This window comes from Xenopus laevis, chromosome 5L, assembly GCF_017654675.1.
Source record: "Xenopus laevis strain J_2021 chromosome 5L, Xenopus_laevis_v10.1, whole genome shotgun sequence".
In the NCBI taxonomy this organism is placed as follows: Eukaryota; Metazoa; Chordata; class Amphibia; order Anura; family Pipidae; genus Xenopus; species Xenopus laevis.
This window is the reverse complement of record NC_054379.1, coordinates 64,219,761-64,247,396: the sequence shown is the minus strand read 5'-3', so window position 1 is coordinate 64,247,396 and position 27,636 is coordinate 64,219,761. Positions and strand designations below refer to the sequence as shown.

At 38.3% G+C, this 27,636-nt stretch overlaps 1 protein-coding gene and 1 pseudogene across 3 annotated transcripts in view; one reads left to right on the top strand and one right to left on the bottom strand.

The window, feature by feature from the left end:
- txlnb.L (taxilin beta L homeolog) overlaps positions 1-10,713 on the top strand; it is a 76,059-nt gene extending 65,346 nt beyond the window's left edge. For 2 of the 3 annotated variants that reach the window (XM_041562838.1, XM_041562837.1), the window contains 3 exons: positions 1,272-1,364; positions 8,013-8,108; positions 9,275-10,713. In XM_041562838.1, the coding sequence (XP_041418772.1) occupies positions 1,272-1,364; positions 8,013-8,108; positions 9,275-9,730 (645 nt within the window). In that variant the 3' untranslated portion in view covers positions 9,731-10,713. The remainder of the gene's footprint in view (positions 1-1,271; positions 1,365-8,012; positions 8,109-9,274) is intronic. The other variant, XM_041562839.1, reaches the window with a different exon arrangement.
- Positions 10,714-16,539: 5,826 nt separating this feature from the next.
- LOC108716787 lies at positions 16,540-26,223 on the bottom strand (annotated as a pseudogene).
- Between the last annotated feature and the right edge of the window lie 1,413 nt (positions 26,224-27,636).

Here is a 27,636-nt window from a genome sequence, read left to right as displayed (position 1 = left end):
AGGGGCTGCACAACAAGGGATCTGAAAGACCAGCAGCCAGATTATACTGGTCTAGGTCAGAGATGTGCAGAATCACATGTAGCTGTGTTTAGCTGAGAAGGAATGAGTTAAAGCAGGAGATGGCCAGGCCAAGGGGTGGAGTAAGAGAGGGAGGTGATATCAGGGAAAGAGAGTTCATATTACAGAGACAGCTCTGCCTCATGTTTCTTCCTGCTCAGAAGATAAGGATATCTTCTGAGCAGGAAGAAACATGAGGCAGAGCTGTCTCTGTAATATAATGTTATTAACTGCAGTATATACACATTAACACTGCAGTATATACACATTAACTCCTCAATAAACCTCAGGCTTTGGGGGTTTGTAAGTTTCTTGCTGTTTATTTGCTGTTTAGTAGCAGTTAATTAATCTCAGAGTATACAGAGAGCTGAGGTGGGGCTCAGTTGGAAGTAGAGCAGTCTGAATACAGTCTTTTTTTGGGGGGCTTTATTAAGTCTGTGTATAGCACTGTTGATATAGTTACTTAATTCAGCAGCCTGTCTTCAGAATCTCACCTCTCACCTAATTTTACTGGGCTTCATTGAGTTACAGATGTCATTTATATATATATATATATATATATATATATATATATATATATATATATATATATATATATATATATATATATATATATATATATATATATATATATATATATATACCAAGAATGCAGCTCAAACTTGTCTGTATTTGGTAAAAAGCGACACTTTTAGTCCTAAGTGAAAAAAGGGTATTTTCTTTGGGAGGAGAATACCATACCTGCTTCTCTCTTTATTTGGCATGACCTCTTCCAAAGAAACATTCAGCATTATGGGCTTTTAAGTAATCTGTAGGACTGTGTTTAGAGGAGCGGGGGTTGGGAGAGCAAGCATTAAAGGGAAAGCCACCTTCCCATATAGAATATACAAAAACAAAGAATGCAGCTCATCCATGTGTTGCAATTAAAATCAGTTTGGTGAATGGGTGTGTGGCTTATATCATATATTGAACTAAACAAATTATCCCAACACTTATTTTACAATTGGATTGGATTAGAGGAAACTTGTCTGTATTTGGTAAAAAGAGACACTTTTAGTTACATGGTTTGTACAAAGTATGCATAAGCTGATGCGCCCGCCAAGGCAGTGTCCATGAATCAGTCCTACCTAAGTGAAAAAAGGGTATTTTCTTTGGGAGGACTTCAACCTAACTTACTATGTATATATTTAATTTATACTTTTTTCTGCAAACAGATAACTCTCTACTCTGAAAGATTTGATGAGTTTCAAAATTCTTTAACAAAAAGCAATGAGGTTTTTAGCACCTTCAAAAAAGAAATGGAAAAGGTGAGTGTTTTAATATAGAAATATCTTATACTGTATGTTTTTTGCCAAATAAATACCTTTTCATAAGACCTGCAAGTGTGAGCCTCCATCGTGCCTACTGTTAGAGCTTTTTGCAACCAGGCATCATCCACCTCGATACGAGTTGTGCCGGCATCCAGCTGCTTATATATATATATATATATATATATATATATATATATATATATATATATATATATATATATATATATATATACATATATATATATAGATATAGATATAGATATATATAGATACATGTGTATGTATAGTAAGGACTAAAAAGGTCTAAAAAGTTAAATGTTGAGCTACGTAATTATGACTAAAAAATTTTTTTTTTAATACTGGCCTTAATGCAACATTCATGAGAAGTGCCCAAAGGAAATATTTCAAGAACAGAATTTATAGCTTCAGTGTAAACAAGGCTGAGTTACTAATTCTTTTGACCATATATAATAATCACTTTGTTTCAGGAATGTTTTGGTTAAAGCTTGCACAACTATAATCTGCCAGTGATGGGTTTCTAGCCTCAATAACCCAAGGATCAAAAATAGATCTATTTGGATGATGTATGAAGTTATTTTTGAAAGATAAGCATCAACTGACTTCTGCCATGCAATATCATGTGGATTAGTTAACATCTTGTTTAATTTCCTGATATGTGGTGATAGATATGCATATAAATATAGCATTTTCTTTAACTCTGGTTATTGAATACTATTGAAGGATATACCACTTTGATATACCACTAGGTTTGCCCATGGAATTCAATATGAAATTGATTATCAGTGTGTCTACCCTTATTAATGAGAATAAAGTATGTGGCTGTAGAAATAAAATATGAAATAAAGAATTGTATATAATAAAACATAAACAAAAAGAACACCAAGAGCCCCAATAGTGTAATATGTATTGGTAAGGGATAATGAAATAAGAGTAGATAACATATACACACAAACCAGGGTTACCAATACTCAACCACTGTAAAGACAGGTGGGGAGATTGTCCTGACCCCACTCAGGATTAAGAAGTCGCTCTCTGTAGATAGAAAAAGGGTATCAACCCTCCACCCAGGGTGGACTTAGTATTGTATAAAAAGAACAGAGGCGCCAAAAGAAAAAAAGGATATAAACGAGTTACAAAACAAAAACTTGGTAATCACAGGAGGCAGTAGTGGACTTACCTCCTCCAAGCAGACACAAAAGACTGTAATTAAGCAGTCAAAATTTATTAACGAACTCCAATCAGTACAACGCGTTTCACAGGCTCAGACTTCTTCAGGCAATAAACATAGGAGTTACATGCGCTAAGTGTGTATACTACTGCCAGATGCTGTAACTCCTATGTTTATTGCCTGAAGAAGCGGGTCTGAGCCCGTGAAATCCTTTTATTCTTTTGGCGCCTCTGTTCTTTTTATACAATATAATAAAACATGCACGTACATATTTACATATTTTTAAAGATCCAAAAGCCTAAAGAAAGTAGGGAGCATCTTCACCAAAAAAATGGCACGTTGTTAGGATAGATTATACATCATTCACATCAGTTCCTTTCACAGTGGAGCTTACAGTCTAACTACCTCTAACATTCTCACACACAGGAACTAATGGGGGAGTGTAATAAAAGTCACATAGAGAATAACAATTTCTCCAATAAGAATAAAAATTCACATCTCACAATATATTTTTCCTTAAACTGTTATTGCATTGTGAATTTTAATTGTGCATTGTAAATTGCACAATTTTAAGAAGTGCTTGAAGGTTTATAATAAGTTTATAATAAGTTTATAATAAATTTTATTACATTCACAGCGCATTGGAGCAAACTATAAAAATCGCAAACTTTCTGCCATGGTCAAAAGTGGTTTAAAAACAGTTTCCAGAAAGGAAAATTTGTTCACACAAAGGCATACCTTTTCCTTTACCAACTTTTATTACATTCCCCCATAAGTAACCTGCCCATAGGTTTTTGGAGTGTGGGAGGAAACTGAAATATACTTAAATGCCAGTAATGTTTGGAATATTAAAACCACTGGATTAACTACCTATACAGCAGACCCCGCAGTAGCGGGGACCCAGGAAACAGAGGGGCACGGACCACGGGATCTGCTGCATCATAGTGCCCCTCCCCAAGCCACCTTTTACCTTTAAAATAGCTTTGCAGTGCTGGCCCAGGAGGTTCGGAGCAGGCGGGTTGGGAAGGGGGCTAGGGGAAGAGAGCCGTTTGCGCCGGGCCCCCTCAGTATATTTTTTGGTGGGGGGGGGCCCCCAACGCTACCAATTTACACCTCTGATTAAAACAAGGTACATAAATATGATGATTACTGCTTTCTTTTTATTGGGCAACATAGTTGGGGACATTGTTTTAATATTCCAAACATTACTAGAATCCAAGCATATATTACTTGAGTTTGCAGCACTGCTTGTATATGCGCTGCTTGTATATTTTTGGAATGTGGAAGGAAACCAAATATGCTTGGATGCTGGTAATGTTTGTAATATTAAAACAAGGTCCCAAACTATGTTGCACAATATAAAGAAAGATGCAATCATCTTTTAGAATGAGCACTTCAGCTAGATGCAAGACTAGGAAGAAAAGTCACTGTAGTTCAGGACCTGCCAAGCAGGTATAGTGAACGTCTTTTGCAGCTCAGCCCTTCTCTCTGCATCAGCAGAGAGTCAGGAGGGATGACAGCCCCCTGGACAATGAGGTTGGGGTGCTGTCAAGTCTGATCTGCAATGTGATTGTCGCAGATCCGACTTCAAAGAGCAGATGCACCATGCATGGCGAGTCTGCTACTTCCTTACCTCCTCCATGAGGCACATCCACCCACTCAGTTCCTGCTGCACAATAACTGTGCTTGATGGTTCTCCGGGACTCCTCCAGCGATGACAGCGATCCTCCTGTTCCAAGAAACGGTAAGGGCACGTTTTTATACACTTACACACACATTTTAGTAAAGATTATTTTTTCCATTTTAGCACACTTGCTCCCTTTTGAACACTTATTTACACCTATTTACATGTATTTACACACTCGGACAACTTTTAGAAGTGCACAAACATGTATACACAAAAACTCACAAACAGGTCTTTTTTTTTTTACTTATTCATTGTACTGTTATCTTTTGTTTGTTTTGCCTAAAAACTTGTTATTTTGACAGCGTGACTATTGGATAATTGATTTTGGTCACTAATTACGCTGTTGGATCTATTATTTTGTTATTTCATTGATTTACATAATTTTTGTGGTTGTATTGCAATTTTATCCCTGCATTATTGTTCCTTATATATATATCTTTAGTATAGTTTTTCTGTTTGGTGCTTTGGTATAGAAAGATCTATTTTACTTAGTTTGATCCGCCAGAATATGTGCTTTCCAAAAATATATGGTTTTCTGGGGGTCTTTTTACAGTTTGGGGGTCTTACGGCACATAACGCACAGTTGGGCCTCTCTTTTTAGTAGCTGAGTTGGCCAGCATGAAAATTCATATGCACGTTTTTCATTTGGGGTCTTTACATACCACATACTTGGTAAATATATGCATATTGGGCATCAAACTATTCTTATAGTTTGATGTTAAATATAGTTAAATATATTTTCTTTGTACGTAAAACATTGTGTGAGATAAAAGCAGGAAAATGCAACATTTTCAGGTGGTTTTCAGAAATATTGTAAAAACCTCTATGTTTAGAAAAGCTTTGCAGTTTGGTGTAGAAAGACGTCTTTATCTTTGTTAGATTCATCAGAATGTGTACTTTCCAAAAAAAATATGATTTTGGGGGGTCTTTGCTTTTAGGAGGGTCTTGAGGCACATAATATGAAGTTAAGGGTCTATGTTCACAGAATCGGCAGCAGAGAAAACTCCTATGCACTATATTTATTTGGGGTCTGCACATGCCAGCTGCCCTGGTATAAACTGTTCACCAGACCCTTAGCATTAATATTTATTTGGTGTTTTAATATTGTATGTAAGAAATTAGGTGAGATAAATGTGGGCAATTTCAATATTTTCAGAAATGTCATAAAAACCGCTTCCTTTAGTGTAGCTTTGCAGTAAGGTATATTGGAGTAGAAAGGCATAATAACCCATTTTTGATTCGTCAGAATGTGTATTTTCCAAAGATATATGGTTTTGGGGGGTCTTTTTGTTCTGTTAGAGGGTCTTGAGGCACATAATACAAAGAAGGGGGCTTTGTTCAGAGAAGGCGAATCGACAGCAGAGAAAATTCAAATGCACTATTTTTATTTGGGGTCCACACATGCCAGCTGACTTGGTATATCTATGCATATTGGGCATCAAACTGTTCAGTAGACCCTTGGTGTCAATATTTAGTGTGTTTTCCAATTTTATTTAAGAAATTGGGTGAGATAAATGTGGCCAATTGCAATATTTTTAGGGACTTTCAGAAATGTTAAAACCGTTGCTTTTATCACCAGATTTAGGAAAGGTTTACAGCTTGGTGCTTTGGAGTAGGAAGACATGCATACCCAATTTGGATTCAGGGGAATGTGTACTTTTCGAAAATATATGATTTTCTGGGGTAAACATACTTTTTCTACCTTTGCCCCCCCAAAAACTATGCAAATGTGTTGATTTTGCAGTACCTGAAATGACAGACCATATGGGGGTCTTCATTTTGGGGCCCCTATATGCCACGTGCTTGGGTACACCTATACATATTGGGCATCAAACTGTTCAGAGGAACCCAGGCTTTCATATTTGGGGTGATTTGTCTTGATGCCTAAAAGTATGTATCAAGACAAATCTTTGTGTTCTTTGTGAAACATGATTTTTTTATTTTATTAGACATTTAGAAGCCTATATTTTTTTTTACAGAAGTAGAATTAAACCAAAATACTTGCATATTATGACAATTTAGGTTGTCCTGAAAAAAAATATATATTGTTTTCCTGGGTAAACTTAAATATCGTCCCAGGAAAGGCCCTTAAAGTGAAAGAGTACAAAATGTCTAAAAACTGCTTGGCAATAGATGTTCGCATCTAGGACAAAACAGTTGGCAGGGAAGGGGTTAAGGGGATTCTGTCACAGGAAAACTTTTTTTTTTTTTTTTTTACAAAATACATCGGTTAATTGTGCTGCTCTAACAAAATCCTGCATTGAAATCAGTTTTTCATCATTTTGAAATTTGATGTGGGGCTAGGCATGTTCTTAGTATCCCAGGTGCCCCCCCTAGCCATATGTACTCTTATAAACTTCAGTCATCCTTTAATGCTGCATGCAAATTGAAGTTATATCAACACCCTCCCTTTCGCCCCAGCAGCTGATCAATAGAAAAAAGGGAAGTGTTTTTATTGTGTTTTTATTATCTCCGAAATAATTTAAACACACCAGCTACGTATAAGCAAAGATTTATTACATACATAGAATGAAAAATATATACTTTAACGAGTGAGCACAGTATGCAAGCAACCCCTCTCTGCCTGTACAACTGGGAGATCCCTAAACAGTCCGCAGATCGAGGCTCAAACGGTTCACGGACGGTCCTGCGGCCGCACGTGTAAAACCCCAGAGGCAAATCTCAACTGACCGAATGGAGACTCCCAGCAGCTGATCAATATAGGCTTAGCAAAGAATGAGCTCATATAGTAATTTATTAAGAAGATATGATTTGGTTATAACAGATCTTGTTTCCCATGCGCTCATCAGGATCTGGCCAGACTCCCAAAAAGCACATCAAAGGCAGAGATCTTATCTTAGCTAACTAGTAGCTGAATAGCATATTGTGCCCCTAGCTACAATAAAGGAAGATCTGATGTTGGCTTCGGAAATCATAAGCATATTAGGTAATACATATGAGAGTAAGAACAAAGAACAGTATTCGGTCATCGATTTGATTAGTTCCCATGATTTCTCTTGCACAAAACTTCATTATACAGAATTATAGCTTATAAGACCTTGTATACTATGATACAAAGCTTTGTTATACACAATTATACATTAAAAAGCTGTTTTGTACACTATATTGGGCTTAACATACGACATTGGGCTAAACAGTAGAACAATTCTTTGTGTTCTAGTTTTATATAGTTCTGTAGCAAAGTATTGCAATGAGCTATTGGGTTTAATCAGAGTATTACCACGAGCCATTATTGAAAAAAATCCTATTATTATAGGAAGGTAATACAGCTAGCTCCCTGACACCTACATTGCTTAAAGGTACCATGCCCCACCAAGGGGTAGATATGAGAATAACACTCAAAAGTAAAACACCCAAACTTGTACAATGTGCACATTGTAATTTAGTAATAAAAATCATGACAGAATGTCTTTAATAATTGCTTCACTCTACTTCAAATGTTGTTATCCGCACAAATTAAATATTTAACTTTGATGGTAGTTGCACTTTAGGAAACCTACAAAACACCATAAATAGTAACTTGAAACACTGCAACACGTTTTAATAAAAATTCATTTAACATTTTCCCATAAGGCTGTTTTAATTTTACATTTCAAGAAGCTTGATGTAAAATCTCTGTATTTCATGTATACATGTAAAATATTTCTTATAATCAATTTCTACCCTTGATCAGATTACGGTACTCAAAATGTAATTTTGTAAAATAGTTTTGTTTTTATTTGTTAACCGGATTCTATGATTTTGCTAGATGACAAAGAAAATGAAGAAATTAGAGAAGGATACCAGCACATGGAAAACAAGATTTGAGAATTGTAATAAAGCTCTTCTGGACATGATTGAAGAGGTAAGGGAGTTATCACCTGACAAATATTTATAAAATAGGGTTTCATTGTCTTTACTCACTTTATAAGTAACATTATAAGTAGCTATATGGGGTTTACAAAACACTTGGGATAGAGACCTAGGGATAAAACTGTGAAAAACAAGGGAAGACAAAAGGATTTTTATGGGCTAGAGGCACATACAAAAAAACAAAGATACATCATCATCATCATTTATTTATATAGCGCTGTCAAGATACGCAGTGCTTTAACATGCAGAGAGATAGACTTCCAGGAGTGCCAGTGATGGACAGTGATTATACACAGAAAACACATGTGACAAGCAATAAAAAAAAACAGAATTAGACACACTTCTATATTAATAATGTATAAAATTAACTTATTTGTTTCAGCATTAATAGGTTAGCACAACTTTTAGATTATAAGGTCTACTGAACAGGCCCCTGTTTACCTTTCATATTGAGTATTAGTATATTTATGTTAAATTTATGTCATTGGTATTTTTGATGTATACACTCTTTTATTGTTCAACACTGCAGAATATGTTAGCGCTTTAAAAATGTGTAAATGACATTAACCTAAATCATACCCGGACTGGTGCTCCTGTTAGCAGAAAACTGCATTCAGCCATGGTACTTCTGTTCAAGCACCGCAGAAGAATCCTCTTACTACTTCTTCTATCTTAGCATGGGTGGCATGCATAGTAGAGTGAAAAGCGGAATTTTTTTTTCACTCTACTGCACATACATCAGCCCCAGGATTTTGAAGCAGGAATAAGCAGGAGAAAAGCATTACTCCATGGTGCTTGTGCAGATGTACCCCATTGCCAATCCAGTTTTCTGCTATTAGGTACGTGATAGCAATCACATAGGGGTACCTAGCATTTAAACTCATTGAGGCCCAAAGGGTTGGCTGTCCAATATTATATTGGAATATAATATTAAATTTAATAAAGAGCAGGAACACCTATCAAATAAAATGTAAAATGACTGTGTCTTTAGATTAAAGTCTAAATAAATGTGAAATAACTTCAAATCATACACAGCACTTAAAAGGTTTTGTCCAGCTTTAAGTTTGGATGAATGTGCAATACAGTGTTATGTAAGTGGTAAAATAATGTACATGCACCACAAAACATTGTTTCCAAGTTCTCTTGTTTGTTATGCAGAAATCTATGAGGGCCAAAGAATATGATTGCTTTGTACTGAAAATTCAGAGGCTAGAAAAGCTTTGCAGAGCTCTGCAGGAGGAAAGAATTGAACTGTACAAAAGAATTAAAGAAGCAAAAGTACAAGAAAATGTAGAAGACGAAGATGATGATAATAATGACACAGAAGACTGTGATGCAGACCACACTGAAAGTAATACAGGCGAGCAGTCAACCATAGATGAGAAGATAATCAATGACCTGGAAACAGCATTTATGGTGACTCACCATTTGGAGCACATGCCAGAAGAACCTAGCCTGGAATGTCTAAAATCTAATCCTAGCATTTTCACTCAAGTGGAAAACATTGTACAACCCTTGCAAGGTGCATGCTGCCCAGAAGCCTGTGAGAGGCAATCCTTACATGAGAAGCCACAACAGGCAGAAGCAGATGACGATATTGAGGCTGTTGACTAAATCAAATGTATATATTTATTTAGTTTGTTTAGCATAAAAAATAAAATTTGTGAAGCAACTTATAGATAGTTTTCAAACAGGTGAACAGTAAGTGCCACCTGCTGATTAGTTCCTATGGGATAGTCATTGAAAATTTGACTAGTAAAAGATAACATAATTCTGAACAACTTTCCAATATAGTTTTGTTAAAAATGTTCAGTGCTCTTCAAGTTATTTGTAAAAACAATTGCTATTTTACAGTATTTTGCAGTATTTGTCTAACAATGTTGCAAAAGTTTTGGTTCCCCAGCAAAGACAGATGTGTTAATCAGCTTGCTTGTCTTACATTGGATCACCAATCTCAGCCATCAGGGCAAAGAATAAAAAGGGATAGACAAACACTGCTTTCAGTAGCATTACATATACAAATAAGTTAAAAACTATAGAATGTGTGTAATGAATGTATATTGCAATGTTGCTTAGAATTAGGTTCTTTTACTACACAAATTTTTATTTTTGGGTTGACTTGACCTTTAATACATTTGTTGTTATTTGCTTTGAATTAAAAGTTAAAAATAACTGAAAGTAAAATCACTTCAGCATGGCAATTTCATAGACACTCCCAGTAATTCTACTTACTAACCTAGTAACCTGCTACCCTGCACCAGGGTACCTCTTCTTAAAAAATGCACCTGCCTGGGGTACTTTCTTCTGCACTACTTCTTCTATGCTGTTCCCAAGCATCCCCTGCTCTTGTTGAAGCTGAGTGCATGTACAGTACAGTACAGAATAAAGATGATCTGTATTGCATATGCACTCACACAGTGTAAACAGAGAAAGCAGAAAAATATGGTGCTGTGTATTGTGGGGGTAGTTAGTTAGCAATTAGAATTACTGCGGGTGCCGAACAAGTTGGCCCGAGAGATTTTACCCTTAGTTCTCTTTCAGTCTAGAAATGAAACAGTTGTGTGATTGACAATACAAAATAAAAAAAATGCAAACTGTCTTACATTTATTTGTATTGTAAAGTATGGCATACAGTATGGAGCACAGCTTTGCAGTTACATTTCTGTTTATAAAGTAATGTAAAAAATTAAGTTATTTCTTTATATAGGTCTGTAAAATGGCAAGGCTTTATTTCAGAGCTTTCTGCACAACAGGTTTCCAGATAATGGATCCTATAACTAATTAGTAGTCATGAATTACAATGATGTAGCTTATTGAACACACTTACTACTTCTAATATAAGTAATTCAAAAAACAACTGGACTTGCCGAGTAATTTAGAAGATGTTTCACTACTCATCCGAGCAGCTTCTTCAGTTCAACTGACTGGTGTGGGAAATTTTTGGCATATACAGTAGACACTTCCACTAATCCAATCACAACGCCACATTGTAACTCTTCAGAGAGGTGACATCTGAAATTCACAGAGATGTTGATTCTGTGTAGTTATCGTGATAGGATTACCAATGTGTCATGCAACCTAGAAACAGGTGTTTCAGGTGTGTGCATGAATGGATGTGGGAAGTTTTCTGAAACCACCAGGGTACAGATGTTAGAACATTTTGTATGTAGCAGACAGGTGGTGTTGAAGGCCCCCACCTCTGTTCAGGCATGGTTTCTCCACCTTGATATGAATCACCTCTTTCACACCTCTTTCAAACCAGCAGCCTTCTTTATCCAAAATTTGGACATTGCTATCTTCAAAGGAATGTCCCTTGTCTTTTATGTGTAGAAAGGCAGCCAAGTCTTGCCTTGTGGAGTTTGCCCTCCTATGCCGAGTCATTCGTTTGGTGAGCAGTTGTTTTGTCTCCCCAATGTATAGACCTGTGCACTCCTCGCTACACTGGACTGCGTATACCACATTGTTTTGTAATTCTATATAAGTGACATCTGCAATATTGCTTATCTATCTATTTTTGAGGTACTGGGAGAGTGCCAATACAAAGATTATGGAAGCTTGAGTTAATCAGTATAACTACAATACAAATATTCTCTCATCATTTATTTATAAAGCGCTGTCAAGATACGCAGTACTTTACTGCAGTTATAGCAAACAGGGAATAAATGGTGGATAACAAACAAGGATTACAGAGTACAATAGGGTTAGAAGGACCTAGATTAGACAGATGCTCTGTGCAAGCAGTAAGATATTTCTTCATACTTAACGGGTACTGCTTTTTTTTAATTATTTTTTTTGCTCCAGGATTTGCCACCTTATTTTTTTGCCATTGGATGTGTTAAACCAGGGGTCCCCAACCTTTTTCCACCTGTGAGCAACATTTAGATGTAAAATGAGTTGGGGAGCAACACAAGCATGAAAAATGTTTCTGGGTGGTGCCAAATAAGGGTTGTGATTGACTATTAGTAGCCCCTACGTGGACTGGCAGCCTACAGGAGCCTCTGTTTGGTAGAACACCTGGTTTTTATACAACCAAAACTTGCCTCCAAGCCTGGAATTCAAAAATAAACACCTGCTTTGAGGCCACTGAGAGCAACATCCAAGGGGTTGGGGAGCAACATGTTGCTCACGAGCTACTGGTTGGGGACCACTGTGTTAAACCATAAAAATAATGGCGTTATATACTTAATCATGTAGCACAAAAAAAACCCACATATTTATAAATTCACAGTTTATTTTACACTGCTTTTTACACTTCAACATAAATAATTTTACACATCCTCCCAGCTGTGGCTTTCCCATAAATGTAATGATCTATGAAACATTATGATATCAAGAATAAAAGTTACATAGCTAACTTGGATTTAAATGGGTAAAATATAAAAAGGGGTCATTTAGAATATTTATAAACCTGCTAGCTTGCCTACACCATTACTCCAGTTAATGTCTGTATAATTGAAGTTGCCCATGATGACTACTTGACCTAGCTGTGAAGCCTCTTCTATTTGTAATAGTAACTGAGCTGCCCATGATAACAACTTGCCCTAGCTGTGAAGCCTCTTCCATTTGTAATAGTAACTGAGATTAATTTTCTTCATTTACACTGGGCAGTTTGTAGCATACACTAATGATAATTTGCTTAGCCCAGCCAAAATCTCTACCAAGAGCATTCCACACCCTCATCCCTGGTAATTTCTTTAGTGCACAGCTTTAATTATGGCTTTATATAAAAACAGACTCCTATGCCCGTTTTAATTCCTTTGTAGCACCTTAAAAGGGTATAATCATATAAAGTCGCTATGGCAGGTTCCCACAGAATAGGCATCAAGACAGCAAAAGTCTCTTAAAGAAAAAGTTTTTATATCAGCCGGCAGCAACAGTTACAAAATAAAGGCAGTTTTTTTTCCAAACAACAAAAATAGCTTTTACCAGCAGTCTCAGTTCAATAATATCACAAAAACAGTTACAGACCTTCTACGCAAGTGACTGTGTGTGCACAGGCATATAGGATCCTTAGCATCAGGATCCTGGACTCTCTCTCAGTGTCTCTCCCAGCTAGTGCCCATGAGATACTGACCAGAATGGGTTTTAAGGAGTACTGATTAGCCACCTGAGGCAAATCAGACCCAGCTGGTCAGCCTCACTCTGATACCTCCCCTGTTTATGGGATGCCTTGACTTCCACGGCTGAAGCCAGACTCTTCAAATCTTGTCTGGAAATGAAATACAGGCCTGGTTTGACCCTAAAGGAAAAGGTTTGGAGAACGTATGCATTTCCCCCACTTCCTTCCTCACCAGCACTTTTCTACCGCGAGGGAGGTGATAAAGGTTCGACCCACTTTCCATTTTCCTGGGTCTTAGGTCTCGGCTGCTGAACATAGGTACCTGAGGATTTCTCGCACCTTTACCGGTGGGAGGATGTGAGCCCAAACCCTTGTCAGTGGGTACATTTATTAAAGGAGCAAGTTTTGGCTTTCTTTGGCTTTGTGGCTGGCAATCTGCAGTACAATAGGTATTACAATCTCTGTAAACACTTGGCAAGAAGAACCTTACAAGGATGCACTCTAAGGTTTTACCTCTATCCAAATGTCCACCTCAGGGAATGGTATGAGCCCAGCTACATACAGACCTTATTAATTCCCTAGGGACAACCATTTGTTTTAAAACCTCCCATGTTTGTATACCCTTGTACATTCTGTTTAAAGGAGAAGGAAAGATACGGAGGCATTTTATTGCCAATAGATTAGCTGCAATAGTGCAAGCTAGAATGCTATATTTATTCTGTAGAATGTTTTACCATACCTGAGTAAACAGCTCTAGAAACTCTCTGTTTGTTTAGAATAGGAGCTGCAGTATTAATGTGGTGTGACATCACTTCCTGGCTGAGTCTCTCCCTGCTCTGGGCTCAGATTACAGTAGAGAAGGGAGGGGTGGGGGGAGAGGAGCAAACTGGGCATGCTCTTGCCCAGGGCAATGAGGTTTAAGCTGAAGGCAGGAAGTCTGATACAGAAGCCCATGTGTACACAATAGAAGGAAAGAAATGCAGTGTTTCTTTTGACAGGGGACTTAGAGCAACATTACTTTGGGGGTTTACTGGTATATTTAGACGGACCTTTCTGATAAGGCTTACTTAGTTTTAACCTTTCCTTCTCCTTTAACCTTTATGCAATTCAAAATGAGGAAAAAGATTAACATTCTCAGGTACAATTACATTATCCAAATTTTTACAACTTTTCTCTGTTTCTTTCTAAAGTCAGAAAGAAAGATGGATTTAAACAGAAAATATGAAGACCCTCCTGCCTTTTCCGGGAAGATCTGGGACCCCGGACAGGAGAGCCCAAAGTAGTTTTACCTTTAGTCTCACTTTTAGATTCACAGTCGTGTTTGTGCATTTGTCTCTGTTTCCAGGACTTTCTCCGGTGATGTGTCTGTGTAAAAAATGCCCACTGGTCCTTAGGCCATTTTTTAGCACAAACTACCCTTTCAAAAGTCATGAGAAATGTCTCTGGATCATCAGACTGTCTCTTTTTGAACAGGAGAGGTATAGGTGTGGGCGCTGTCTCCGGACTGGACTGTACGACCTGGAGTTGCAGCAATTGCTCCTGCTGTTTGGAGAGCTGATCCTGTAACTGCCTGATTAGCTGAATCTGCTGATCCTGTTGTTGGATCTGCCAATCCTGTTGCTGCACCAAAAAAAAATAATTTTCACTCTCTAGCCCCTCTAACAACCATTGGCGCTCTTTTGAGATATATCCCATTTCTGATACCATATATGGTGTATACTCTATATAGCATCAGGACAGCAAAAGCCTCTTAAAGAAAAAGTGGCTTTTACAAAATGAAGGTAGTTTTTCTTTCTTTCAACAAAAAATGCAAGTAATTTGCAGTAATTTGCAGTAATTACTGCGTTTGATTGAAGTTCATCACAACCCTCATTCTTGCATAGAAACATAGTAAGTTAGGTTAAAAAAAGACGCACATCCATCGCATCCACACTTTGGCCAAAATATGTAAGCTCATTTGTAATGTCAATGGCCATCACTGTACATGAGTCCTTATTAACATTTTAAGTATGTAGTGCATTTAAAGTCCCTCAACAAACATAGTAACATAGTAAGTTAGGTTAAAAAAAGACACACATCCATCAGGTTCAACCTTTTCACTATATTTTAATCTGCCTAACTGCTAGTTGATTCAGAGGAAAGCAAAACCCCACTTGAAGCCTCTCCTATTGCCTCAGAGGGGGAAAAATCACTTCCTGACTCCAAAATAGCAGTCGGACTAGTCCCTTGATCAACTTGTACTATGAGCTATCTTCCACAAGCCTGTATTCCCTCCTTGCTATAAAGGCATTCAACCCCTTCTTCAAGCCATCTAATGTATCAACCTGTACTGATTCAGAGAGAGAATTCCACATCTTCACAGCTCTCACTGTAAAAAAAAAACTTTCCAGATATTTAGGCGGAACCTCCTTTCTTCTAATTGGAATGGGTGACCTCACGTCATCTGGAAAAACCTACTGGTAAATAGAGCATTAGAGAGATTATTATATGATCCTCATATATTTACACATAATTATCATATCACCCCTTAAGCACCTCTTCTCCAGCGTGAACATCCCCAATTTGACCAGTCTTTCCTCATAGCTAAGATTTTCCATACCTTTTACCTGCTTAGTTGCCCTTCTCGATACCCTCTCTTCAATTAAATAATGTCCTGTTTGAGTACTGGAGACCTAAACTGTATGGCATATTCTAGATGGGGGCCTTACCAGTGCTCTATGCAGTGGAAGAATGACTCCTTCCTGCCGTGAACCTATCCCCTTTTAATACAGCTCAAGACCTTATTTGCTCTTGATGCTGCTGACTGACATTGCTTTCTACAGCAAAGTTTATTATCTACAAGGACTTCAATGTCCTTTTCCATTATGGATTTTCCTAGTGCAGTCCCATTAAGGGTATACGTGGCTTGAATACTTTTACATCCCAGGTGCACGACTTTACATTTATCAACATTGAATCTCATTTGCCACTTAGCTGCCCAGATTGCCAGTTTGTCAAGATCCTGCTGCAAGGATGATGCATCCTGGATGGAATTAATTGGGCTGGATAGTTTTGTGTCATCTGCAAACACTGATACATTATTTACAATACACTCCCCTAAGTCATTAATGAACAAGAGTGGACCCAATACCCAGCCCTGAGGGAACCCACTAAGAACCTTACTCTAAGTAGAGAATGTTGTCAGGCTTATTATGATAGATAATTATAGTCACATAAACAGTAACCAAATATAAGAATCAAAATTAAAATTTCCTTGAAAAATTGTAATAGGAGGAAATCTTATTATCGTATGCCCGATTAAGTTCAGTATTATTGAGTCTTCTCCAAGCTACTGATACAAAGAGTGAAAAATCACAACAACAAATTAAAATAATTAATTTATTATAAATATATAACGTTGTTAGAAGGATAAAATCACAAAACATTTCTTGATATAAGCTGACTACATAAATTCAGAGCAAAATTGAACACAGTTGAAAACTATCAATAACAATAAGATGTGCAACATCTACATGGCATACATTTACTTTCAGCAAGGCTTGGTTATGATACACAGGCTATTATAAAAACAAAGCGGATATAAAATGATCTAATTTGTCTAGCCTCTCCAATGGATAATCACAAGAATAGTCCACATTACATTTGACTATAAAACTTTAATCATATAACAATACCATTGGAAAACAAAGGAAGGAATATGAAAATTGGACCTGATCTGTTAACGAAACATTTATATTAACCAATCTCTTTCCTTATTAAGTTACACGCTTGGACATCGGAACACATATATTAATAATATCTTGGGAAAAGTATGGACCACAATAAACACATGTGTCAATGGTTTGCAACTCCATTGAAGTTAGTGTCTATTGACTATATGATATATATATATATATATATATATGGAATCAACAAATATCCAAGCGTATAGCTCAATGTGCTTTAATATAATTGAAATTTATAATTACCAAGTATAGGATTCTGTTGGCGTACGATGTTATCCCAATTGTCCTTTCTATCCTTGCAGCTGTCTGATCTGGCAGAGTGCTTAGCAATAGTTTTTAAGTATAAGAGTGCGTGTGTGGGATCTGAATCCTGTCTTCTAAAATTTTTGAGAGTCCTTCCCCCCAATTGTCCCTATTATCCCTCCATGTTTCCCATTATATACTGTTCTTATCTATCATCCAGTCCCTAAAGGATTAGCTACTACCCAATCGGAAATGATGGGGAAGTCACTGGGTAAAATATTACTCAGTGAATCTCCATAAATCAATATATACATTGTCCATTTTTTTTTTAATGGTATGTAACATTTTCCAGCAGGGGGCACTATTGTCTTACATATATTTTATTCAAAATCTCCCCAAATAAACTTTGACCTGCCGGCTTTTCAATAGACAATATGTTTACATTTCATTTTGAGTAGACAATGGTCAGTAATCTCTTAATACCTTCCAATACTTGGGAATACACAACTGGATAAAGTCAGTTATTCTGGCAAACAATTGGCCATCTGGGTCAATATAGTTGTGTCTCTGTGTGTCTGGCAAGCACAGGAGAGCTTAATTATTACCCTTTTAACAAACATGCAGTTTTGTCTGTCTTCTTTAAGAACAGACCTTTTAAATCTCTATAGATATGTACCTGTGATCAATATGGAATAGTTCCATTTTATTTCTACTATCTATATATATTTGGATATGATATTTTACTACTAACGTTACCTTATATGTGATATATCTACGAATAATGATATCTATATATATAAATGAAAACTCATATAGATTTCTTATGTCTCTCAAGTTTTGAGCTGATTCCTAACTTCAGGTCATTTCTACTCTTTGGACTCAGTAAACAGAGATACTTAGAATCATTAAGACAGAACACTTGGACAAATATTGGTTCCATTCTAAAGGTTGTCAATACCTGTCTCAGCATTCTGTCAGTAGCTAAAAATAAGGAACCTCTCTGAATTTCTTCCTAACTTCAGATTTTTCAATATTAAATTGTATAAAAATGGGAATAAAATACCAATTTCTTCCATAACCATGTGACCAATTATGCCTATACGAATATCAAAACATGCTTACTAATATCTATAACAAGCTATATAATCTTGAGGTTATATTCTATAAGGATAACAAAATTTTATATCATTTTATTCAATCATAAATGTATTAATTAATCTTTTGATTTGGAAACCCGACAAATCCCGCTCTTTTCTGAAATCTTTGCTATACTGTGAAGGTTTCAGAAAAGCTACAAGGGTTTTCAAACTCTATCTTCATTATAAACATCATGTAGACTCATTCGACAAGATCTAAGCCACAGTTTATCTAGAGTCTCTTTGATGAACTTCATCCAACGGATTGCCAAGATGGTGATTACAGTTAACCACCCGACTATAATTATGATCAAGATAATCCATATGTAGTTTTCCCCCCATGACCAAACAGAAGGAAACAGTATTTCGTCATCGGTTGATGAAAATTGTGGGGTATCCATGGTAACATTATGTTTTTTAATAACCATACGGACAGTATGGCTGGGCTTTATTGTCCAACAAAAATTTTAAATCTGGATTTATGGCAATCTCCTGGTTTTGGAATGCATCAATGTTTCTTTTGCCTTTCCATCTCTGCATGAATATGTTGTAAATAAGTCTTTAATGAACTAATCTCAGATTCCATGGTTTTAAGGGATACAGAATTAGCGATTGTAACACCGGTTGCAAACACAGTTCCTACTACCGCAAAGATTATAGCAGCAACAATGGCAGGAATGAACCGCTTTGGTCTTTGGTTTGAAGAAAAGAGCTCTCTGGTCAAAGTTTTCTGGGTTTGCTCCAGGATCTGAGTAACCCGCTCTTGTGAATATTCGATATGTAGCTGGTACCAGGTTTGAAACTCCGGTGATCGAATATTTGATACGTTGACTTGTCTTTCGATGACACAACGTGCATCTAGGCTCATATAAACCTTCTGGGATAGGATCCTCTTGTTGGTCATGATGAATCCTGCCGTATCCTGTAGCATGATCCCGGATGATGGACCTGGCATCACAATCGGCTCAGCATGGAACTCTTTCCCCAAGATCAGGACTGCATATAAGATAGCGATCATCTTGGATGGCATCTTTGCACTTTAACCGGAACTTCCAGATCTTTACCACTCAGTTCTCGACTTGCTCTATTCTCCGAAGCTGTGAGCTAGGATGACAAACACGTAATTGGTTAATAAGCACCCATTTTTCAACAAAATCATCCCCCTTAGGAATATTAACTTTATAAACCACAGGAGATAATTTATCAGTGATTATATATGGACCTTTCCAGGAAGGTAGGAATTTCCTTTCCCTGGCAAAGTTATAATGATAAACTTTGTCATCCACCTGATATTCCATTTGAGTTGTTTTTAGATCATAGCACGTTTTCGTACTTACTGCAGCTTTTTCAATATTTCTTTGGGCAAACGCAAAAGCATGTTGTAGATGCTTACGTAAGTTCTCCACGTATTGATGTGCAGTTGTTGCATTCATCATATTGTGATCTGTGGTCCTGTAAAGTAAATGTTGAGGTAACACCATTTTTCTACCTGTAATCATCTCAAATGGAGAAAGTTTGGTTGCTGCACTTGGAGTGGCTCTAATAGCCATGAGAACCAATGGCAACTTGACATCCCAGTCTTTACCAGATTCCTTGACAAACTTTTTCAAAATGTTTACTATGGATTGATTGTAACGCTCTACTCCACCACTAGAAGCTGGTAGGTAAGCTATGTGTAGCTTCCTTTTTACTCCTAGAATTTCTCACATCTTGGTCATCACTTCACTGGTGAAGTGACTTCCACGGTCAGATTCAATACGCTGGGGAAGACCAAATCTGGAAAATATATGGTTAATGAGCAGTGATGCACATACACTAGAAATGCATGTTTTACATGGCAGACATTCTACCCATTTTGTAAACAAACAAGTTACAGTTAGCATGTATCGGTTTCCTTTTGAGGAAGTTGTTACTGGTCCAATGAAATCCATCTGAATATCCGACCATGACATGGATATTCCTCTTTTCATCAGTGGTGCCCGATGATTGGGTCCTTGTGGTTGGAACTAAGGACATACCAAACATCCTTGACAATATGTCCTGACATCTTGTAACATGTGTGGCCAGTAAGCATAGTCCCTCAACAACTCATATGTTATTTTCTCTCCTCGGTGACCAGCTGTCGGGCATAATGGGCATGTTGTAACATCAAACCCCGATATGCTGCGGGTACTACCCATTGTGTGATACCGCTTTTCGAGGTTCGTATTAACAATCTATCCTGTAATGAGAATTGGGACTCACCTTTCATTAAAACGCGTAACTCCTCATTATCAGCACAGTCTTCCATAGTTATGGAATGATCTTGTGGATTTTGAATATATTTATAAAATAAACCAATAATAGGATCCCCTTTCTGGCTCTCAATGAGATCTTTGCTAGGGGAATCTTGGCTCCACATTGCCACATTAGGTTGAGACTCCTTTTGGGCCTGCCCCCTGGTCGTGACATCCACTTGGATAGTTCCCATAAGGTCATCGATATCTAAGATCTCTCCATCAATGGCTGCTTTCTTGGCGAGGGAATCCGCTAGGTCGTTCCCATCTTTATCTGCGCCTGGATGCTTTGAATGACCCCTTACATTCTTCCAATAGATAGTAAGACTGTAGGTAGTAACCAGTTCATCGATTTTGCAGAACAGCTTACCATGTTTGACTGGTTTCTTGTTACTTCTCAACATGTTGGATCTTTTCCATCCGGGAAAGTATTCCACAAAACTGTTCCCAACATAATCAGAATCTGTAATTAAAACAAACTCCTTAAGATCACATTCTATAGCCATTTGTACGGCTTTGTATACAGCAGCAAGCTCTGCAACTTGGCTACTCTTTTAGTATCCTGTTGTATCTGATCTCTAATGGCCATCCCATAAGGGACATTGTCCATGCAGTTATCCTACTGTTTGACAGGTTTCCCTCTTTTATCAGATCACTCTGTAAATATTGTTGTGATTGATGTGCAGTTTCCACAATGATCTTTTCACCTTGAATAAAACTCCTAAAAAGTTCAGATACAAAACCCATACAGTTGCTAATAACGCTTTTTCACAGTTATTAATTTTTATTTTAACTGGTGATAACGACTTGCTGGCATAAGCAATTATTTTATTTCGTTTTTCTTGTTTTTGGAAAAGAACCGCACTTACACTTTTGTCGGTAAAACCTGTTTCGACATAGAAGGGTTTTCCACCTTCTGGATAAGCAAGGCATGGAGACTGGATAAGCTTAGTTTTAAGTTCAGATACTGCTTGTTCGTGACACTCATTCCATTCCCATTTTGCTCCTTTCTTCAGCAACTGCAAAAGAGGTTTTGTAATTTCCGCATAGTTGTCTATGAACTTACGTGAATAGCTCATCATACCCAGGAATGATCTCGAGATTTGTAGGAGATTTCGTGTTTTTTATCGCTTCCACTTTCTTTTTCTGTGGATTGATTCTTTCGGCAATAACTTCATGTCCTAGGAAATTTACCTTAGATCGGCACCATTGGGCCTTCTGTAAAGAAAGTTTTACACCCGCCTTCTTCAGCTGGTTTAATACATATTTTAGTTCTGCAATATGCTCTTCAAAAGTTGTACTTTTTATCAATATGTCATCCACATATGATAATGTACCTCATTCAGCAGCATCAGGCATTGCTTTGTGCATGAATACAGCAAACTCCTGCGTTGATATACCCGAAAGGTAATCGGGTCCAGGCATCCTGTTGTTTTCCAAATGTAAAGGCCAGTTTGTGTTGATCCCTTTCATCTATTTTAATTGTCCAATATCCTTGTGCGCAATCAAGGGCTGTGAAGATTTTAGATCCTTGGATTTGCGCCAAGCATTGGTCAGTGTATGGTACGGGCCAACCAGACATGTAGACTCGTTTGTTTAACTGTCTTAAGTCTGAGCAAAGACGAAACTGACCATTGGGTTTAAGGACTCCAAGTATTGGATGATTAAAAGAACTGTGTACTGGACGGATGATACCCTTTTTCTCTAGATTTTTAACGATTTCCGAGAGTGACTCATAAGCCGCTAACGGAAGTTGGTATTGTTTAACAAACACAGGGGGTGCATCTGGATCGGTCTGGATTCCTGTAACATGCAGGTTAGTTTCCCCACAGTCATAAGTGTCCTTGGCGAACATATCCTGGAATTCCCAGAATAGTTCCTTTAGCTGTTGTCGTTCTGATTCATCAGAACATGCATCAGCTATAGAGAGTTGCTCTTCCATCCGCTCCTGAAATTCTGGGAAAATCTCAGGTTGACTTACCTCATAAGCCTCTTCAAGCTTGCTGGTCAGGTCATCCGGGGTGTGATATATCTGATCTTTCCCCTGTTGGAATGACTCATACTCACCTTTATTGATCTCATGGTTGAAGATCAATGATGTCTCCTCTACGTAACACGTACCATTCTCAGGACTGAAAGGATAAACAGAGTGAATACTGAACAATCCCTCAGGTGTTGAGAAGCAATGTTGATCCACTACTTGTTCTTCTGTTAGATATTCATCAGGTATCAATCCAATTACATAATTTTGAAACCCAAAAGTGTAATACTCAATGGCTAAGCCAATCATCGTATCCTCTTGTAATCCTCTATGAGGGCTCATGTTTTGGATAACCATGTATAACGGATCCTGATGGATATTTATCATGGGAGTCGGTTTTACCTTCAACCCAAGTTGCTGCATCCGATTAGATAAGCAAATTAATGCATCTGCATTTCTCAGCTTTTGCCCCTTCTTCACTTGAATGGGTAAAAGAAACGATTTATAACCTTCAGGGATCTACGATATCCACTGCATAGGGTATTCACTGTCCCCATCTCAGGGCTTGTTCTTTATCCTGGAATTCCTCTGGATTCCCTGATAGTCTGGACCACAAAACATTATTGATCAAATCAACCTGTATGGCAAATCGATGTATAATGTAATTTTCTAAATACATTTGATATTGTGGTTCCTTTAACACATTGAAAATGTGTCTCGCAGATTTGTTTCCTAGGGAGATAAAATGCATCTTGCAATCACATTTTGACTCTGGTCATCTTTATCCAGGTCATAAACCCATTCCTGTGAGGAGGAAAATTTAATCATCTGAGGATCTGTAATCTGCTTTAGAAGTCCTAGATTTATGTAGCTGGCCTCGGATTTGAGATCCAACTTGGCATATTTCAACTGGGCAATATTATTTACCTGTACGGGAACTAGCACAGTATCGTTGGTCTTCTCGATTTTAACCAATGATTGTGTATGTCTGGTTATGCCTGCAACTTCCTGATTTTCCCCTTTAAGAGAAATGGTTAGTACATCACTCTCCAGGATTATTTTTTCAATTTTGTCCTTTTGGATATTAATGATGTGGAAGGAAGTATTAACACTTTCTTCAGGTTTATCATTTTTCAGGATTGATATATTTGGTATTTGACTGTTCGCGATTGTGTATTGCGGGAGCGCTCAAAAGCAATTGGAATTTTCACTTGGGTCCAAATTGCCTCATTTATTATGGAATTTAATCGCTTGAGCAAATCGATCCCAATGATCAAACGATCATATGGGAGGTCTACAATCAATGTTGGATGTCTAAGGATCTTTTTGCCAATCTTGTATGTCAGCCAGGATGTGCCTTTCACCTGTAAACTGTCACTGCCCACACTTATCAAAGAGCCATCAAATGCCGTTAATCTCGGTGTCTTTTTTGATGACCCCAAGATCTGTTGGCAGTGGCTAAAAGATAAGATAGTGACCTGAGACCCGGTATCCAATAAACCTTGGATTGGTCCGACACATCCATCTTGGAGACAGGTATCTATAAAGTACCGGCCGTCTAACTGTAAGAGATTACAGAGAAAATTGGAGTGTTTTGCCATCTGTTGTTTTAAAGAATGATCCTTCTTTAAAAAGGATATTTGGATTTCTCTCCTTCTGTTTCTGCCTGCAGGTCATCTGGGTTCCCATGGATTCCACCACTGGGACGAACTGAACAGAGGGTATTTCACACACGGGCTGTAGTGACATTAGATCACGAGAATTGTCCTTATTTGGCTGCAAGATAAATGAAACATTAGACTTCCCTTTGACCCCGGTTGGGTCGGTGCCATGCATAATATGATCGTTGTCCATATTTGGTATTGCCGTATCCATTTCCGTACAGGGACCTGACCCTGTTTCTTTTAATTGGCGGAACTGGGTCCTGCCTTCACATCTAAAAAATCCTCAGACTGTTTTGGTGCAGAAACTTGAGACATTTTACTTACAATGTCGCTCAATTTGGCCACCTGGTCTGCAAGCTGATCAAACCTGCTAGGTTTACGTGGGTTTTGATTATGGGGACCATTTTGGTTCCCTGTGGGTGATTTGCCCCTGGGTGAATCTGGTGATTCCTGTCTTTTTCCCCATTGCTGCCTGGGCCTATTGTCCCAACGTCTATACCCCTGGGGACGCCTGTACTCTTGGTAACCCCTATAATTCTGTCTACCCTGGTACCCTCGGTAATCCCGGTTGAAGCGAGGACGGTAGTCCTGGCTTCCAGAACCTGAGCTGTTCCCGTCTGGTCCCTTAGGATTTTGAGGTTTGTTTTGTATGGGATTGTCTTCGGTTCTGCTGATTAGACCCATTGTCTGAAGGTACTTTCTTTAGCTGTGACTCAAAATTTAAATCAGGTTTTACTTTAGATTCATTGACATTGTGTTCTGGGAATCTTTTAGTTTTCCTTTCATTTACATTTGGGCCCTCACTGATGTTAAACAGTAAGGTTGCTGATGTTACTAGCTTTTCTAGGGGGCTTTCAATATCCAGATCATGGGCAAGACTTAATTTGATCTGGGCTGGTAAGGCGTCATAAAACAACTGTTTAAAATCTATAGATTCCCAATCAGGGTCTCTGTAGGCCAGACCATAGGCATTTTTGATCACAGAGAGAAATTCTCGGGGGGTTTTGGTTAGGCCGACATGTAAGTCTATAAATTTCTCTCTTTGCAGCAGTGGTATTTCGGTATGGACCAAACTCTAATTTGATCTCGTGTAATACCGATTGCCATCTGGTGATACCTCTTTCTTTAAAGGACGAAAAATAATGACGGTATTTGTCATCAAAGGCCCATGGAAGAAACCTGATTCTGTCTGCCTCAGACAAGTCCAAAGAGTCCATAGTAGACTCATACATTTCTAAATGGGTCGCTATTTTGGCACAACCTTTCTTAGAGAATTTCGGCACAGCAGTATTCAAGAATTTAATTATGCTGGCAGAATTTTGTTTTTCATCTGGATATTGGGGATTTTTACCTTTTGAACCCCTTTTATGGGTGTTTTTCCCCCTTCTTGGGACAGGACTGGAAAATCACGCTTCCTCGCATCACTCTCAGACCCACTTGTATTAAGATTGGAAGCATAACTTTTATAGGATACATTGGACACAAGGGATTTACGTCGCTCATTCCTCTCTGGGGATGAGTCTTGACAGGAGTCTATAGGGGTCCTGGTTCTGCGATTGCCTAGTAAAGCGCTCATAGCTTGGCAGGCTTTGTTTAAATGGCTCAATACATCTTTTGTCTCTGGTTTACCATCACTAAATGGTTTGGCTTTAGGAGCATATGGTGATCCATTTTTAAAATGGGGAGTTATTATTGGAGGATCAGGAGATCTCTTATTATCAGGTCTATCTGCCTGCTGACTTTTGGAGTACTGTTGTTGCAGTTCTTTAAATTGTTCTTTAAGCCTTTGGTATGCTATGCGGCTATGCTCAGCTTAAATTTCCATACTTTTAATTGTTGCTTCCTTGTTTGAGATTTCTTCCATCAATTGGAATTTATCAGAGTTCATAGTCTGGACGTTTGACTCTATATCACGTAACTGAGATGTCAAAAATTGGACATTTGATTTTGTCTCATGTATTTGAAATCTCAGTTTTTCTATCTCTACTTTCCTAGCTTTTGATAGGATATCTACCTCTAGCATACAAAACAGGAGGTAGGGCACACATTAATCTTTTCTCTTTGTCTGCACTGTTAGTTGCTAAGATTGTACTTGTTAAATAACGTTCAACCACACCATTGATTGCAAAGATATCATCAATATCCTCCTTCACATACTTTTTTTTTTTGATCGTAAATCATATCGTTAATACTTTGACTAAATTTTACCCGTGTTTGCAAAAATTCAACAATGTTACGGGTCAACTGCTCGGGGTCATTACCATTATCACTTCCTGTGACACTCATGGTTTCAATGAGTCAACAAACAAAAACAATAATCAGCTCAACATAAATCGAAACTGTTTTTCAATATTTGTATCAAAATGAGAAGATCTCGGGGGGCGTGGCCAACCACGCATCTAAGCAGGCGCAGATTAACGGCGCTCCCGGGGCTTACTCTTTTTAGGGACTGATACCCCTTTATTGGTGCCACAGCACCCATAAATTAGAAGAGGCTTACCTCTAGAGCCTCCGACACGCGCGTCGCTGCTGGAGCTGCGCCTCTAGCTGCCTGCAGAGGCGAGATCTGGTTGCGGCCTACCAGGGGAAACGGAAGCCCCGGCCTCTAGTAGTGAGGCAACGCTGACACGTGGGCGTGTGCTTGTGGGACCTCGCTGGACACTCTACTCGCGCAGGTTCCCTGCTGGTTCCCAGGGGTGAGTGTATACGGCCCCCTGGGGTGTCCCCACTATCCATCTGCCTGCCATTCTAGCTGCAGCTTGCAGTCAGGCAACTACATCTGCGCAGGCTGCTTGCACCTTCCCCAATCTATTCAGCAATAATGTTGGAAATGCCAAAAGGGAAGGAGGACTAGAGGCTCCTTGCATAGCTGCAAGCTGGACACAATCCAGGGGATAATTCACAGGACTCATTATTTCAACACTCCCCACCCCTGTATTATATCCACCACTGTCGGTATTTAGCTTGTGTGGAGAGAGAGAGAGTACTTACAGATTGCGACCAGCTAGAGTTACACCAGGATCCCTGGACTCATATTGCCTGTACGAAACACAACACCAGCAGTAACTCTGCTCACAGATGGGAAGCAATACCCACTAACCCTGGACACGTTATGTTAACCCTCTGAATATATAAGACAGTGCATATATAACTCACATGTGATTTCTATGCCTGAAGTGTGTGCCAACCAATACTTTACTCAGAGCATTGCTGCCTATTTACCATTGGAAAGTCCAATAGCAACGAACAAGTACTAAAACAACATTGTCCTACGGATCTCAACATGGGGAAACATTCTCAAAAAACCAAGACGGAGGCAGCAGCCTGCTTGGAACGGTTTGCACACTCTCAGCCTCAGCCACCTCTTCCAGAAGAAGAACCCACTCCCTCTCCACCACCATCTCCCTCTTCTCCACAGCTGTCTCAGGAAACCCCA